Raw genomic sequence first — 14,392 nt, 5'->3', positions numbered from 1 at the left:
CCTACACCAAACCCTGCTTCCTTCGAGGTAATCTTTTGCCCACCATTCCGCCACTCGCACTCGATCGTGCTCCGAGCAGCACGAAGCTCTTGCCTTCCGTCGCCATGGACAGGTCGCCCTACGGTTCCGGTCCGAGAGGCTCAGCTGCTCGACCATCGACGTCTAGGGAAGAGCACGAATCCAGACGCGGTTTGGAAAGATTGCCACCCATTCTACCCTCGAGTCAAACGATACCGAAATTGCCCTTGACCAGGCCCGAGAGTCTTGCGTCCTCTTCGCACCGACTTGCTTCCATTCAGGATCTTGATGCTCCACTTCACGCAGCGCATCGTCCCTACCTTCCCTTGTCCGATAGGCCTAGTCCGTACGATGCCGTTCGTCGCCCTAGTCCTCCTTCGACCATGCCCGTCGGCTTGGTTTCGGCCGACTATGCACAGTCAAGACGCTCGCCTGCCGACGCTCGGATTGCTCCACACCCGAACCACCCGGCTCCTGCTTATTCGTATTCCTCGCAGCCCGTGTACCGTTCCGATCCGTATCATCACGATGTCCCACGAGCCCATGCGTCGTCACACGTCCCATATCACCGTCGTTACGATGCGCCACCGCCTCACATCCGACCTGCCCCACTGGCAGAGTCTGTCACCACAAGCACGCCCATCAAGCGTCCCCGCGTCTCTCTCGCCTGTCTTGCCTGCCGCAATCGCAAGTCTCGCTGTGACGGCGTGCGGCCTACCTGCAAGACGTGTGCTACCATGAGTAAGTGCCGCGATCCTTCTTGCTCATAGCTCGATCTCCCGCTGATCCTCCATGCCTCTTTATTTTACGTATGCAGAAATCGCTTGCAAATGGCCAGAGGTCGACTTTCGCCGTGCAAAGACTGGCGAAGCTGCCCGGATGCAAAAGAGAACCCCGCCCGGTTCTTCCTCTCAGCATTCTCCTGAGTCCCTTCCGCCCCACCCTAGGGGTGACCTGGACCCAGCTGGCCAAGTCTACACTCAGAGGGTCGCCTCGGGCATGCTCCCGTCCTCGCAGCCAATGTCGATCAAGACCTATGCTGTCGGAAACGGGACTAACATCGATTCCAAGGCGTCGAGTCCAATCATCGGTGGCGACACTCGAAACCGAACCTACTCGGACGGTGATCGAGATGCTCGTCACGCCCTGCACTCTCAACGCAGCCCTTCCGAGCAACACTTGCCTCCTCCTCGATTCCCTGACAGAGGTTCAGCGACACGCAGCTATGCTGACATCTACGCCCATCCTCGCTCCTCGATCGACGTACCTCTTGCTAAAACACCCTGGGTGCGTGACGACCGGCCCCAGCCCGCCTCGCAAGATTGTCGCACGACATCGGAAGAGCAGGTCGCCCGTCCTCTACGACCATTGCCCGAATCTCGCTTCTCTCGATCGAGCTCTGTAGCCGTCCGATGCAGGAGTAGGGCTGCCGAGATCGCTACGCTCGCTCGTCCCGCTACTGATGCCCAACGCATCTCGGTTGAGGCGCACATGTCACAAGACTCCAGCCTCGAGGACCTGATCGCCGATGATCTGCCAGCTGAACGCCTCGACCGCGCTTTTGCTGCCGACTGGGAAGCCCTTGGAGGCTTGTCGACCGCAGCGCAGCGTCCCTTCATGGACGTCGCTGCAGGTCTCGTAGGTGTGCTTGAAGTGTTTCGCGGCGATGCTCACCAGGACATCGCACGCCCTTCCCCCAACGACTCGGGTCGACTACACATCTTTCGTCTGCGCAGCACCTCGAGTAGTGCCCCTCAGCTGCTGCAATTGAGCATCGCCATGGACATGTCTTGTCGTCAGGAGCACGAGCTGCTCGAAGCTGCGACGCGCGATGGCTATGATCAACTCAGCTACCCACTTACAGTCGATCGACTATCGCTGCCGCTCATCGAAGCTATTCAGCGCGCGCTCGAAGATCAAGCACGGGCAGCAGAAAAGAGCCGAAGGGAAAGCACCTCCACGTCAGCATCGCAGCCTCGTGCAGCCTCGCCGCCGTCGAGCGACGGCATCCCTTTTGTGCGCAAGCAAGACATCAAGCCTCCGCAGCCCGTCCTTGAGCTCTTTTTCGGTTCTTACCTGGAAGCCATTGGCGAACAGATGCCTGGACTTGACACCAAGGTCGTCGCGTCGCGCATTCGGGACGGTTCCATCTCTGCCCTTTTGGCCAACGCGCTTTGCGCCATCGGTGCAAGCTTGCACGAGCGTGTCGGCCAGCAACCCTCGATCGACGGAGCATTGAGCAGCAAGCACTATCTCGAGCGCGCACGCGCTTTGATCGGCGCGGCTCTACAGAGTCCTGATCTGGAAGCCATCTTGGCTTTGGGTGTCATGGCGATCAGAGACATTCTCATGGGTCAGGTGGTTTCGTCGGCCGTCATCGTGTCGTCTGCGATGCGTCTGTGCATGCAGCTGGATCTGCATCGCGCGCAACCACCCCGACGGTCGTCATCGCCTCCGTCGACAGCGGCAGGCGACAAGCTCGGCGGTGATCTGATCGCCAGCGACGTCTTTTGGATGGTGTATTGCTTGGATCGCATCACTTCGATCGCCACAGCCCGGCCGCTCGCCATTAAGGACGGAGACATCGACACTGTCTTCCCGACAACCATGCGTGACGGCAAGCCCTGCATCTTTGCTGCCCTGGTCCGTCAGCTTCACTACCTCGGACGTCTTGCAGAGGTTAGCACATCGAGTCGTGTCGGTGCGACCATCGCAAAGGGCGATGGATCCGATCGAGCACGAGCACGGGAAACGGAGAGAGAAGTCGCTGCTGTTGGTGCTGATCTCGTCGGTCACTACGATTCGCTGCCTTCAGTGCTTCAGCTCGGACCCGTCAACTTGAGGCGTGCTCACGATGCGGGTGAGGCCATGTCGTTTCTTCAACTGCATCTTACGCACCACATGGCTTTGCTCCACCGCTTCCTGCTGCCTAGCGCTGTCATGACCAATGCAGAGTACGATGCCATGCGCTCGGCCGCCGCCGAAATTGTCGAGATCTGCAAACTCGCGGAAGCGCTGGATCCCACTTTGCTGGCTGACACACCGCTGTCGGCGGTCGCCTGCTTCCTCTCGGGCTGCGTCTGGCTGTCTGAAATCGAGACGCTGGAAGAATCGATGCAAGCAGTCTTGAACACCGACGCCAGCTCTCGAGGTTTGATGGCCCAACTGGAAGCTGCGCAGTCTACATTGGCAAAGATCATCAGTACGCTCGGTCGTCATGCCGAGTTCTGGCCTGTAGCACGCAACTTGGTGGATGTGCTTCAGGCGCAGAGGGCACGATCGGGAAAGACGGCAATTTCGCCGGCAACGGTTGCCTCGATCGTCTCGCAGGTCGAGGCGATTCATCTCGTGGTGCGGAGACCTGGATTTGCTACTGAACGACCGGTGGGTGGGTCGGCGAGAGTGCAGGTTCGCAAGGTGTATGATTTGGAGCATCTAAGGAGTGCTTTTCCGCATTTGTGTTGAGCAGCGTGGAGCAGCGTTTTAGGAATGTCAGCTGATTGGTGAAGTTTGATCTGAGTGTGATTAGTTGAACTTTGAGTGCGATGTGAGTGACTGAGTGGCCGCTGGTTTGTTCATGTGTGACGAGAGTGTGTTGGTATTGATGAGGCTTTTAGCATTTCTGTTGGACCGTGGTTACATTGGTGTTGCAACTAGACTCTTCGGCGGTCGGCCATGACGCGGACGATGCAACCTGTTCCCGCGACTTCGGTCAACTGTTTCGCCATCGACAAAAAAGGGAGCAACCTGTTAGCTTTTCGTCTCTGTTTCCCTGTTTCGCTGGAACACAAGCACTTACCCGTTCGTGCCAGCCGAGGAGGACGGCACAGTTGATGCCTTCACCCTCACCGCCGAGCTCGAGACCCTTGTAGAGATACTTCATGAGGGCGTCGCGGTGGTCGGTGTGGAGGGATTTGACGGCGGCGGGGATGTCGCTGGATTTGGTGCTGTTGACGATCTCGAGGAGCGAGTGGAGGGTTACTTGCTGTGGGAGAGGATGGGGTTGGTTGTCAGCATCAGGAACGATTTTCGGTGGAGTGCGACTCGAGTGGTGTTGTTTTGTTGCGACGGTGAGAGGAACAAAGAGCGCGGAAAGGAGGTTCGAGTGACGAGGAGCGGCCGTGCTTACCTTTGCTTCTTCGACGTTGGGTCCGTAGGGGTAGTCCGAAAGGACCAGTGTCAATGCGCCTGCTGTGTCGCCCCTGTCAGATTCGAACAGCCGTGATACATGCAGTCGACAGCGTTGCTGGTCAGCTTTCGGATCTACAACATCTCAGCGCTACCTTTCGAGTCGAATCTCGCTGCAATCGGACAAAACTCACCTCCCGATCAATGACCTGACCTCGGTCGACTTTGCCTTGGCATCCGCTAGCGCATCCGCCGCCGATCTGGGATATGGCTCTACCAGCTCCTCATTTGTGATAGCATCCTCGTCGTACTGGTCAATGTCGATCTTGCGGAAGCTGTCCATGGTGCTGCTGTGAGTGGATGTGCGGCTTTGTGTCGATTATGGGTCACTTGGGTGTCAGGATTTCGTTAAGGGATGATCTTCGATGAAGCGGCGCTGACGCTGCGCAGTAAAGTGTGTGAGGAAGATAGGGTGTCCAAGGGACGTGTATCGGAAGAGTGGTGATGGTGTGGTGGATGGAAGGTTAAGAAGACGATGGTGAGCAAGAGAGACAGGGAGTGGAGTTGTCTCGCGTGGCTGTGATGCTTGGAGCGTGCACGGCCATTTCAATTTTCGATATTTGTTACGTTGACCTAGACCTGACATTTTTGAGCAATTGACCCAGCGGCTGAGCCGTGACAGCATTGTCGACATGCGAAGGCATCCCTGACAGACCCGGCGCCGATGCCGACCATCGAGTCCAACGAGCTTCGTACTGGAGGAGCAATACATAGCTCTCGTGTCACTTGAACAATGCCTTGCGTGCATGTGAAGCCCACTATCTGGCACTCAAGTGTTTGAACCCACCGTCTACTTTCATCTCGATGGAAGTGGCGTCGTGTCGTGTTATGAACGTGCAGTGGTGAATGAGTCGTCGTATGTACCGCAGCGTGAATGTTTCTACTCAGCTCTCTGGCAGTCATCCTACAGTCGTCAAGTATGTCTAGACCAAAGACCGCTGGGGTTCGCCCCTCAACCTCGGCTGGTCAGCTTGGTCAGAGCTTTCGCCCGAACACGTCCAGCGGTACACCTGCTGATCTTGGGAGGGGAGACCAAGGCGATTCTTCGAAAGAGTATCTCAGCACAGACGAGTCTGAGACGAGCTGCCAGCTCCATCGAGCCGAAGTCGACGACGATGAAGATGACGTCTTTGCTTTCGCTCCTCCTGGTTTGACCTCGCAGGCCATGGAGGTAGTCCCAACTCCTTCAGTTGCTCTGACGGGATCAGAGGCAACTTCGGCCGTGGATCCGCTTGGATCGGCGGTGGGAGGTGACAAAATGGTTCGAGAAAGTGTCTATTACTATGATCTAGCGAGCGGCGCCGTCTACGATTCTCAAGGTCGTCTTGTGCAATTTCAGGAGTCTGGCTCTCCGCCGCCACCCGTGTCAATCAACAACATTCAAGGCGTCAGAAGCGACGAGCAGAAGCCCGACCCAGCTGTCCAGCGTAGCACCTCGATTAAGTGGCATCCATCCACGCGAGCCGACGACGGAACGCTGTCTCCCCGATGCGAGTCGTCTGGCAAGGAGAGCCAAGGAGCACACTCTGCCACCTCTTCATACCACGACGCTACATCGCTCAACAATCAGTCCGTTGCTTTCTCTCCTTGGTCAGATAGCATCGACCTGCTCGGCACCTTGCCTCGCCCATCCTTCTCTAGAGTAGTGGAGCTGGAGCTCGAGGAAGAAGACGACTCACCGTATCCAGAGGTGCGAGCATCCGTGTCGAATGTTGATGATCCATCGATGCCATCCATCACGTTTCGGTCCGTGGTCCTAGGGGTGGTGCTTTCGGCTTTCGCTTCGATGGTTAACACCGTCCTGTCGCAACGCAACCCACCACTTCAAATTGTTGCGATCATCATTCAGATCTTGGCTCATCCGTTAGGCACGATGATGGCCAACGTCCTGCCCATCCGGTCGTTCACCTTCCGTATACCGAGATGGCGAAAGCGGAATCGAGAGACTCCTTCCAATGGCAAACCGTACACTTGGTCGTTGAATCCAGGACCGTGGAATATCAAAGAGCACACTGTGGTACTGGTGGCTGCTACTACGGGTCTCAACATATCCTACTCTCTGTCGATCCTGCTGGCTCAGGATCTGTCGAGATTCTGGGATGACAGAAGGTCCTTTCTGTACGGATTCCTCTCCGTCTGCGCTCCGCAACTCGTCGGACTGGCGCTCGCCGGCTTCGTTCGGGAAATTCTGGTCGAGCCATCTTCGATGATCTGGCCACAGGATCTCGCCGTAGCCACGGTACTGAACACGCTGCACGCAGAAGAGGATTCCGTCGCCACGTCTGGGATCAAGCAAATTTCGAGGATTCGCTTCTTCAACTTGGCTTCTCTGCTCGCCTTCGTGGTCTACTCTTTCCCCGGGTATCTCTTCACCGCACTGTCGATCTTCAACTGGGTCTGTTGGATCTGGCCGAACAACGTACCCGTCAATGTCGTGTTTGGTACTACGAGGGGACTCGGCGCTAGCTTTTTGACCTTTGACTGGACGCAAATTGTCCTTCTCGGCTCTCCTTTGATCATGCCGTGGTGGGCACAGGCGAACATGTTTGGTGGATTCGTGCTAGGCCTTTGGATCGCAGCTCCCATTCTGTACTTCACCAATGCGCTACACACAGCGTACCTTCCGATCATTTCGGCTGGAAGCTTCGATCGTTTCGGGCGCACTTACAACGTCAGCATCGTCTCGCCCGATCACACGACGCTGCGTGAGGATGCGTACGCAGCTTACTCGCAGGTGTACATCTCGGCCGGTCTCGTCGTGGCCTACTTTGGCGGATTCGCGCTGATCACCGCAGCGGTGGTGCACACGGCACTGTACCACGGCCGTTTTGTGTGGAGCAGATTGCGAGCGGGACGGTCGCTGCCGGACGATGTTCACGCTCGTCTGATGCGGAGGTATTCCAACGTGCCGTTCTGGTGGTATGCAGTCGTCCTGACGACAGGTCTCGGAATGTCGGTCTTTCTTACCGCTGGTTACGGTTTACAGCTTCCCATCTGGGCTTTAGGTCTGGCCTTCCTCCTCTCGGCTGCATATCTGGTGCCATTCGGCTTCATCTTTGCTATGAGCGGTCTGCCTGCAGCTGTCAATCTCGTCTCCGAACTTCTGGCGTCCTGGTTGATACCTGGAAAGCCACTTCCGGTCATGATGTTCAAGACGATCAGCCAGCAGACGACGACCTTCGGTCTGCTCTTCGCTCAGGACCAAAAGCTAGCGCATTACATGAAGGTCGCTCCCCGCAACATCTTTTTCGTTCAGGTCCTGTCCATCCTCGTCAACAGCGTGATGCAAATCGTGGCCAAGGATTTCCTGCGAGATCGCATTCAAGGTGTATGCGATCCGAATCAACCGCAACGTTTCACGTGTCCTACGGTCAACATATTCTACACTGCATCGATCATTTGGGGCGCTATCGGAGTGGAGAGAAGTTTCGGTCCGAGATCGCCGTACCACCCGCTGTTCTACGGTCTCGTTGTCGGTGCAACCGTACCGCTGATGACGTGGTTTGCGTCGAGGAAACTCAACTGGGCGCCGTTGAAAGCTATCTCGACTCCAATCATCTTTGTCAGTATGAGTCTGTCGCCTCCTGCCACCGGCATCAACTTCACCTCGGCGATCGTGGTGGGCTTCTTCTTCCAGTACTGGATGCGAAAGCATCGTGTCCACTGGTGGTCTAGGTACAACTTTGTGCTGGCAGGAGCGTTGGACTTCGGCACCGTGTTGTCAACGATTGTGATCTACTTTTTGTTGGAGATACCCAAGGATGGAAGCCTGCAGTTGAAGTGGTGGGGGAACCAGGTGCAAACGGGGACGGCTGATGCTCATGGTACGCGGTTGCTGGCTGCGCCCAAGCTTGGTTTTGCGCCTCCGCCTGGAGCGTCCTAATCGGGGCAAGGTGAGGGATAAAAGGTCGAAGACGCCAAAGCTCTCACACGTCCGGTCTTGCCCTAGTTGCTGAATGCGGTGCAGAGTTCGTGTTGATAATCAAAAAGGTCGAGGTACAAGTACAGATGGTCGATGCATCAAATAATGCTGTGTTTTGAGAGGGTAAGCCGAATCACTTGTTCTTGGTGAGCCTGTATCGGAATGGTTTGCGAGTTGGCGCAAATTCTCCGAGCTTGTGCCCCACCATCTCTTCGGTCACTGTGAGAGAGATGTGGTGCTTTCCGTTATGTACGAGGAACTTGAGCCTGATGGAAAGGAAAAGAAACAAATGAGCATGTGTCTGGCTAAGCGCCCAGCACAAAGGCCTGGACTGCCCGATGATGACTCACCCTACAAAGTTGGGCAAGATGGTGCAACTCCTTGCATTTGTTCGGATGGCAGTGTTGTTCTTGAGCGCCTCGGCGAGGTTGGGGAAGGCAACAAAGAAGGGTCCTGCGCAAAGCGATGGAAGGGAACCATGTCAGTCAATTGCGCCGTCCCTGGCTGTCCTACAGCTGTGTTAGCTCACCTTTCCATGCGGAGCGTGACCTCAATATCGATGTGGGCAGCATTGTGCTATCTCCGCTGCGGGTGCTGTTGAAAGTGGTGACGACAAGCAAAGTACGAAAGCATTGAGTTTTGCGCGAGAAGGATGCAATCCTTCCTCGATACAAAAATCCCCGATTCCCGATCTTTTTCCAACTGGCAATTCGTGTTAGACTTGTGTGGTGACGGTTAGGAATGGTTTCGGAACGACTTCGGTAAGACGGCGTTGGCGCAAACTCACATGTTTCACTGCACCACCTTGCGCCGACATCGAGCTCGCAAACGTGCTTGGAGGTCGACAATCGCTACACATGCGAGTCGCCTTCATCGCAGTTGGGGTTGCAGCCCGCTTGTTGGGCAAATGACTCACACAACGAAGTAGATTGATCTTCCACAGGGGGCTTACAACGACGATTGAGCAGGTGCTCTGATGGGTGGATCGTTGACGGGTGACCATACGAGCTCACTTTCCCAATCACAGGGAGACCGGAGCTCGGCAGATGGACAAAAAGCATTTTGGAGTGATATGAAATGAAATGGGTGACAGACGGAGGGATGCGACTCTGTAAATTTTCAACTTTTTGGAAGAAATGCGAGGTTGATCTGCACGAAGATGTGGCCCTGCAGCCCTCAAAAATTTCCGCCTCGAGTCAGCCGGGCGGCGAGATGGAGCGCACGTTGACCTCGAAAGCTGAAAACGTCCATTGCCGGGTTTGGCTACCTGCCGTTCGATTCGCCTCCATCTTGTCACCAACATCACCACTGCCATCACCTCTCGCATACGTGGTTTATATCAGATCATCTCAGTACTCTACCGCGCATCACCAGCCTCCGCTCTGCAACATATCATGTCGGCGAACATCGCTGCCAACACGGCCAACGGTCGGGCCGCTCAGCCCCTCGCACAAGCACTCCAACAGACCGGCTCCAAGGACGAGTTCGCCTATATCAACGATGCACGCGTCGCCGGATTCGAGCCACTGATCTCGCCCTCGCTACTGCTCCACGAGATTCCCGTCCCCAAAGAGTCGCAGGCGACCATCGCACGTGCACGAGGCCAGTCGAGCGCCATCATCAACGGCCAGGACGACCGTCTCCTCGTCGTTGTCGGCCCATGCTCCATCCACGACGTCGACCAGGCCAAGGAATACGCAAAGCTGCTCAAGGCGGGTATCGACGAGCGATGGTCCGAAGGTCTCGTCGTTGTCATGCGCGCCTACTTTGAAAAGCCACGCACCACTGTCGGCTGGAAGGGTCTCATCAACGACCCGGACATCAACGGCAGCTTCCAGATTAATCGCGGTCTAAAGATCGCACGAAACTTGCTCGTGGACTTGACCGCTCAGGGTGTTCCCGTCGCCTGCGAGGTGCTCGATACCATCTCTCCTCAGTACACTTCGGATCTCTACTCGTGGGGTGCCATCGGTGCTCGTACCACCGAATCCCAGTTGCACCGTGAACTTGTCTCGGGTCTTTCCATGCCCATCGGCTTCAAGAACGGCACAGACGGTGGTCTCGGTGTCGCCGTAGACGCCATCCGCGCCTCCTCCCAACCTCACGCCTTCATGGGTGTCACAGAACAAGGTCTCGCCGCCATCGTTCGAACCGTCGGCAACGCCGATCTCCACATCGTCCACCGCGGCGGCTCCAAAGGCACCAACTTCGACCCCGCTTCCGTACAGTCCTCCAAGACACAGCTCAAAGCCGCACTCCCAGATCGTCACCCATCCATCATGATCGACTGCTCCCATGGTAACTCGAACAAGGACTACCGCAACCAGCCCAAGGTGGTCGACTCGATCGCAGAGCAGCTCCAAAACGGCGAAGACGCCATCACCGGTGTCATGATCGAGTCGCATCTCAACGAGGGAAAGCAGGGAGAGCCAAAGAACGGTCAGATCGACCAGCTCAAGTACGGTGTCTCGATCACCGACGGATGCGTCGGTTGGGAGACCACCGTCGACATGCTCGACAAGCTCAACGCTGCTGTGCTCAAGAGGAGACAGCTTCGTGCCCAGAACAAGGCCTGAGGTGTCGTTCTATCGTCTCCGTATCCAAGATTTGCCGTCAGCTGTGCCACCCTCCTTCTTTGCATCGAGCCAGTAATCACATCCCGCAGCAATCCAATCATGACTTTTTGAGAATGCTTGAAAGCGAGTTGTTCAAGGGAAAGGTGATGGACCGTAGATGCCGGAAGCAGCAGTTCATAATATGGGAGCGAAAACACAAAAGCACACAGCGTCTCCCTCAGGATTCGTTCCAACAAACAACAAAAAAACCAATTCGTGCGAGAGACATCACTACCGGTACAGTCGCAGGCCACTTAGGTTCGAGGCGGAGGGGTGGAATCTCTGTACTTTGCGCCTTCAGCCCACACCGGTGCGGTATCGTCTTGCTCCTTGGCTCTCTGTCGAAGTGTTGTCAGAGTGAAATTGAACAGATGGTCAGAGCACGAAAGGCCAATTGCAAAAAAGGTGCCGTAAAATCTCACCTTGAGCTGTTCTGCATAAGCTGCCTTGCGCTGTGCTGCGAGTCTTTGTGCATCAACCTGACGCTTCAGATCCGGTGAGAGAGCCTGTGCACGTTGTCGATCGATAGAGCGAATGTCGGGGCCGAGAAGGTTGATCAAAGGGCCAAAAGTGGGCGAAGTCGAGAGCGACAAGGAGGAAGAACAGACGTCAAAGGGGCGGAACAATGCCACAAAGATGCAGAAAGGGAAGGCGGGGAAAGTGTCAGAATTGTGTGACAATGGGTAAGATTGCTCAATCGTATCGGAGAAAGGGATCGAAAAGATTGTCGATGTCGAGCATGCGGTTGTCAGAGGACAGTGAGCGAGGTGGATCGACGAAGAAAGGGAGAACGCCACGTCGAGATGAAGATAAGGAGAGTCGAATTGGCATGCAGTGGCCGTGTCGTTGTTGTCCGTTGAAGGTTGAAAGGACACCGATGAATGCCAAGAGACGAAAAGCAGCATGACCAGGAAGGTGAGGAAGGGTTCGAGGGTTCAGGAGGGGAAAGAAAGGGTCAGTCTGCGTGAGCTGCGAATGCAAGAGCGCCGAACAAAGGAGTTGTACCCTTTCGGATCACGTTGCCCCAAAGTGTGACAACGTAATCAAAGGGGAGGCTGCGGGGCGCAAACGTACATCGTAGAACTGCTGATCCGTCGGAGTGGTAGCTGTCGTGCCGGCGAATGAAAGGGCGCACACAAAGGCAAACGTCGATCAAAGGGGGCAAAGTGGGAAAGGCGGACGAGATTTCGAGTAGAGATGTCAACAAAGGGGAACCAAAGGCTCGACAATCGGCGCTCAAAGGGCCACTCACCTTTCATGATCGCATAGCCGATGGCGATGGTTACAGCGCCGCCGAAGATGGCTCTTGGCCACACGGATCCTGACATCGCCGTTAAATGAAACCGTGCAAAGTTGAGGTTGAGAAAAGGGTGGGGAGGTTTGAAGGTGAAAGGAAAACTTTCGAGACGAGATTGAAGGCTTAGTTGTCTGTGCTTCCTTTCAAACTTCCGTGCTGCCGAACTGCAGACTTGTGAAGATTTGACAACAGTCGAGTGTTACACGATATGAGTGTCACCGGATAAGGTTGTCTTGCCGAGCCTTTGTTGAGCTTTCGCAGATCAAAGGAACCGATAGCGCCCGTCGGAAGGATCTGCAAAAGCTGATGCAGAGCACTCTATTGTTGTTGGAGTGGGCTGACAATGGTCAAGAAGAACAACGGCGACAGATGTATGTCCCTTTGTGATTTGCAGATGGTTGTGTGAAACTAGACTTCGTCCAAGTCCCGACGGAGAACAAAGGGACCACAGTCGTTCGCGCTTTTGGTCAGCAGCATGTGGAGGCATTTTTGCACTCAGATCTTGTTAAGTTTCCGATTTCATCACAATTAGAAAGAGCCAAAGTAGATCTGAGGGGAACTCACACGCAGGCCTAACCTGCTGTGGGTATTGAAGGTTCGATTGACGTTGTGCTCAAGACGTTCCTAAAGAGTGAAACCTAGCAAGAGATTATCGATGAGCCTTGTCACCTTGCCGTCCTTGCCTTGACTGACTAACGCAGCACCGCTGAAGATGGCACCTTGACTCACGTCGACCGCCTCCGCACCCTTTTCCGCCAGCACTTGCTCCAGATTCTCGAGCGTTTTTGGGTGGTTGAGCGAAATGTAGTCCAGCTTGAGATCCACACCTCGTCCATCCTGACAACATTTTTCCGCTCGTTCCAATACAACAGCTCTTGCGCGATCTAGAGTCACTCTGATGCGCTCCTCCTTGTTTGCATCCGTCCAATGCGATTGCTCCCAGATATCCTGTCCCGTCTTGAGTGCGCGGTAGAGTACAGGCGCGACTTGACGCGAGTCTGGCGTCAAGTAGGCGTTACGACTGCTGAGTGCGAGATTGTCGTTTGGATCGCGACCCGTGGGTATGACGCGAAGGGATTCGGGTGACGGCGGATGTGAAAAGACGAGGTCCGAGACTAGACGACGCAGTACAATGGACTGCTGAATGTCCTTCTGTCCGAAATACGTTTTGTCGGGCTGAATGATGTGGAAGAGCTTGGTGACGACGGTAGCTACTCCGCGGAAGAATGTCGGCCTACTTCCTCCCTCCATCTGGTGGCTAAGACCCTTGACCTCTACGAATGCGCCGATCTGATCTGCCACTACTTGTGTGAAGCCGTTGGGATACATCTCCTTGACACTTGGTACGAACGCTACATTGACTCGTCGATCTGACTGCGAAACGTTGTCGGACAACGAAGCGAGCTTGGCAATGTCGGCCTGCACCGTTCGCGGATAGGAAGCCAGGTCTTCGGTAGGGGCAAATTGAGCAGGATTGACAAAGATCGAGACGACAGTGTAGTCATTCTCTTGCAGAGATGCCTGAACGAGTTTGAGGTGGCCATCGTGGAGAGCGCCCATGGTTGCGACGAAGCCGACCGACTTGCCGTCGCTCGTGGCCTGTGCACGCCATGCTCGATAATCGCGGACCGTCGTCAAGATGGGGATGGGAGAGTCGGCGACTGGCGAGTCGGGTGATGATGTAGGCATGCTGGATCTGGACGCGCTTGCCGGCGAGAGTCTGAGGTCATGTGGTGCAGACTCAGAAAAGGGCCGACCGTGAGCGGGAGCCGGAAATGTCGATCGCGTGGCTTGTGGGATACATTGAGGACGTGCCACCAAACGGGTTGTGGCGGAAGCAAGCCGACTGCTGCTACTGTTGGCCGGCGAGCTAGATGTTTGGATCAGGCTAGCCTTGCCCAATCTTACGGCGCCTCTCTGTGACATGGTTTCGAGCTTGATAGGGTGTCAGGGAGCTCCAGGAAGCTGGAGGACAAAGTAGAAGAACGCAAAAGTGTTGTTCTCGTTTGCTTCTCAATGGCACGGCTTGACCACGGCAAATCGGGAAAAATCTTCGATCGGCTGTCCCGCCATTTCTGTGTTCCCACGTGGCTGCGCGGTACTGGATTTCCGAATTCCGAGTCAAAGTTCCGTCCAACCTCAATCCGGAACGCGCTCAGACCAATCTCGTAGCTATCGCTGCTCACCATCAAAGTACAAATTCCACAAGCAGCACACACCATGTCGTACCGACGAGTAGACGCATCAGATCCACGCCGACCAGAGCAAGTCCGACCACTGACGCTGCCAAAATCGTGGAAGTCGGATGAGCTGGACATCTACGCCTCGTTCCTCGGCAGCGTTTCGATGATG

At 55.5% G+C, this 14,392-nt stretch overlaps 8 protein-coding genes across 8 annotated transcripts; 3 read left to right on the top strand and 5 right to left on the bottom strand.

Moving 5' to 3' along the window:
• Positions 1-104: 104 nt before the first annotated feature.
• On the top strand, positions 105-3,483 carry PHSY_006250 (C6 transcription factor; the record flags this gene model as incomplete). The annotated part of the gene is made up of 2 exons (XM_012336853.1): positions 105-759; positions 836-3,483. The coding sequence occupies 2 exons, from the start codon at positions 105-107 to the stop codon at positions 3,481-3,483; spliced, it is 3,303 nt and encodes a 1,100-aa protein (XP_012192243.1).
• Positions 3,484-3,671: 188 nt separating this feature from the next.
• Positions 3,672-4,489, bottom strand: PHSY_006249 (hypothetical protein; the record flags this gene model as incomplete). Its single annotated transcript, XM_012336852.1, has 4 exons — positions 3,672-3,734; positions 3,818-4,003; positions 4,148-4,220; positions 4,341-4,489. The coding sequence occupies 4 exons, from the start codon at positions 4,487-4,489 to the stop codon at positions 3,672-3,674; spliced, it is 471 nt and encodes a 156-aa protein (XP_012192242.1).
• A 636-nt stretch (positions 4,490-5,125) lies between these two features.
• On the top strand, positions 5,126-8,089 carry PHSY_006248 (hypothetical protein; the record flags this gene model as incomplete). Its single annotated transcript, XM_012336851.1, has 1 exon — positions 5,126-8,089. One exon carries the CDS (start codon positions 5,126-5,128, stop codon positions 8,087-8,089), a length of 2,964 nt encoding a protein of 987 aa, XP_012192241.1.
• Positions 8,090-8,261: 172 nt separating this feature from the next.
• On the bottom strand, positions 8,262-9,002 carry PHSY_006247 (hypothetical protein; the record flags this gene model as incomplete). The annotated part of the gene is made up of 3 exons (XM_012336850.1): positions 8,262-8,394; positions 8,479-8,581; positions 8,933-9,002. The coding sequence occupies 3 exons, from the start codon at positions 9,000-9,002 to the stop codon at positions 8,262-8,264; spliced, it is 306 nt and encodes a 101-aa protein (XP_012192240.1).
• Positions 9,003-9,522: 520 nt separating this feature from the next.
• On the top strand, positions 9,523-10,704 carry PHSY_006246 (phospho-2-dehydro-3-deoxyheptonate aldolase; the record flags this gene model as incomplete). Its single annotated transcript, XM_012336849.1, has 1 exon — positions 9,523-10,704. The coding sequence occupies one exon, from the start codon at positions 9,523-9,525 to the stop codon at positions 10,702-10,704; it is 1,182 nt and encodes a 393-aa protein (XP_012192239.1).
• Positions 10,705-11,436: 732 nt separating this feature from the next.
• Positions 11,437-12,071, bottom strand: PHSY_006245 (hypothetical protein; the record flags this gene model as incomplete). The annotated part of the gene is made up of 3 exons (XM_012336848.1): positions 11,437-11,712; positions 11,818-11,849; positions 11,996-12,071. The coding sequence occupies 3 exons, from the start codon at positions 12,069-12,071 to the stop codon at positions 11,437-11,439; spliced, it is 384 nt and encodes a 127-aa protein (XP_012192238.1).
• A 593-nt stretch (positions 12,072-12,664) lies between these two features.
• PHSY_006244 (pantothenate synthetase) lies at positions 12,665-13,729 on the bottom strand (the record flags this gene model as incomplete). Its single annotated transcript, XM_012336847.1, has 1 exon — positions 12,665-13,729. One exon carries the CDS (start codon positions 13,727-13,729, stop codon positions 12,665-12,667), a length of 1,065 nt encoding a protein of 354 aa, XP_012192237.1.
• A 215-nt stretch (positions 13,730-13,944) lies between these two features.
• Positions 13,945-14,358, bottom strand: PHSY_006243 (hypothetical protein; the record flags this gene model as incomplete). Its single annotated transcript, XM_012336846.1, has 1 exon — positions 13,945-14,358. One exon carries the CDS (start codon positions 14,356-14,358, stop codon positions 13,945-13,947), a length of 414 nt encoding a protein of 137 aa, XP_012192236.1.
• Positions 14,359-14,392: the final 34 nt, after the last annotated feature.

Source organism: Pseudozyma hubeiensis (assembly GCF_000403515.1).
Source record: "Pseudozyma hubeiensis SY62 DNA, scaffold: PHS58, whole genome shotgun sequence".
NCBI classification, from domain to species: Eukaryota; Fungi; Basidiomycota; class Ustilaginomycetes; order Ustilaginales; family Ustilaginaceae; genus Pseudozyma; species Pseudozyma hubeiensis.
The sequence above is the reverse complement of the archived record's forward strand: the minus strand, read 5'-3'. Positions and strand labels throughout refer to the sequence as shown.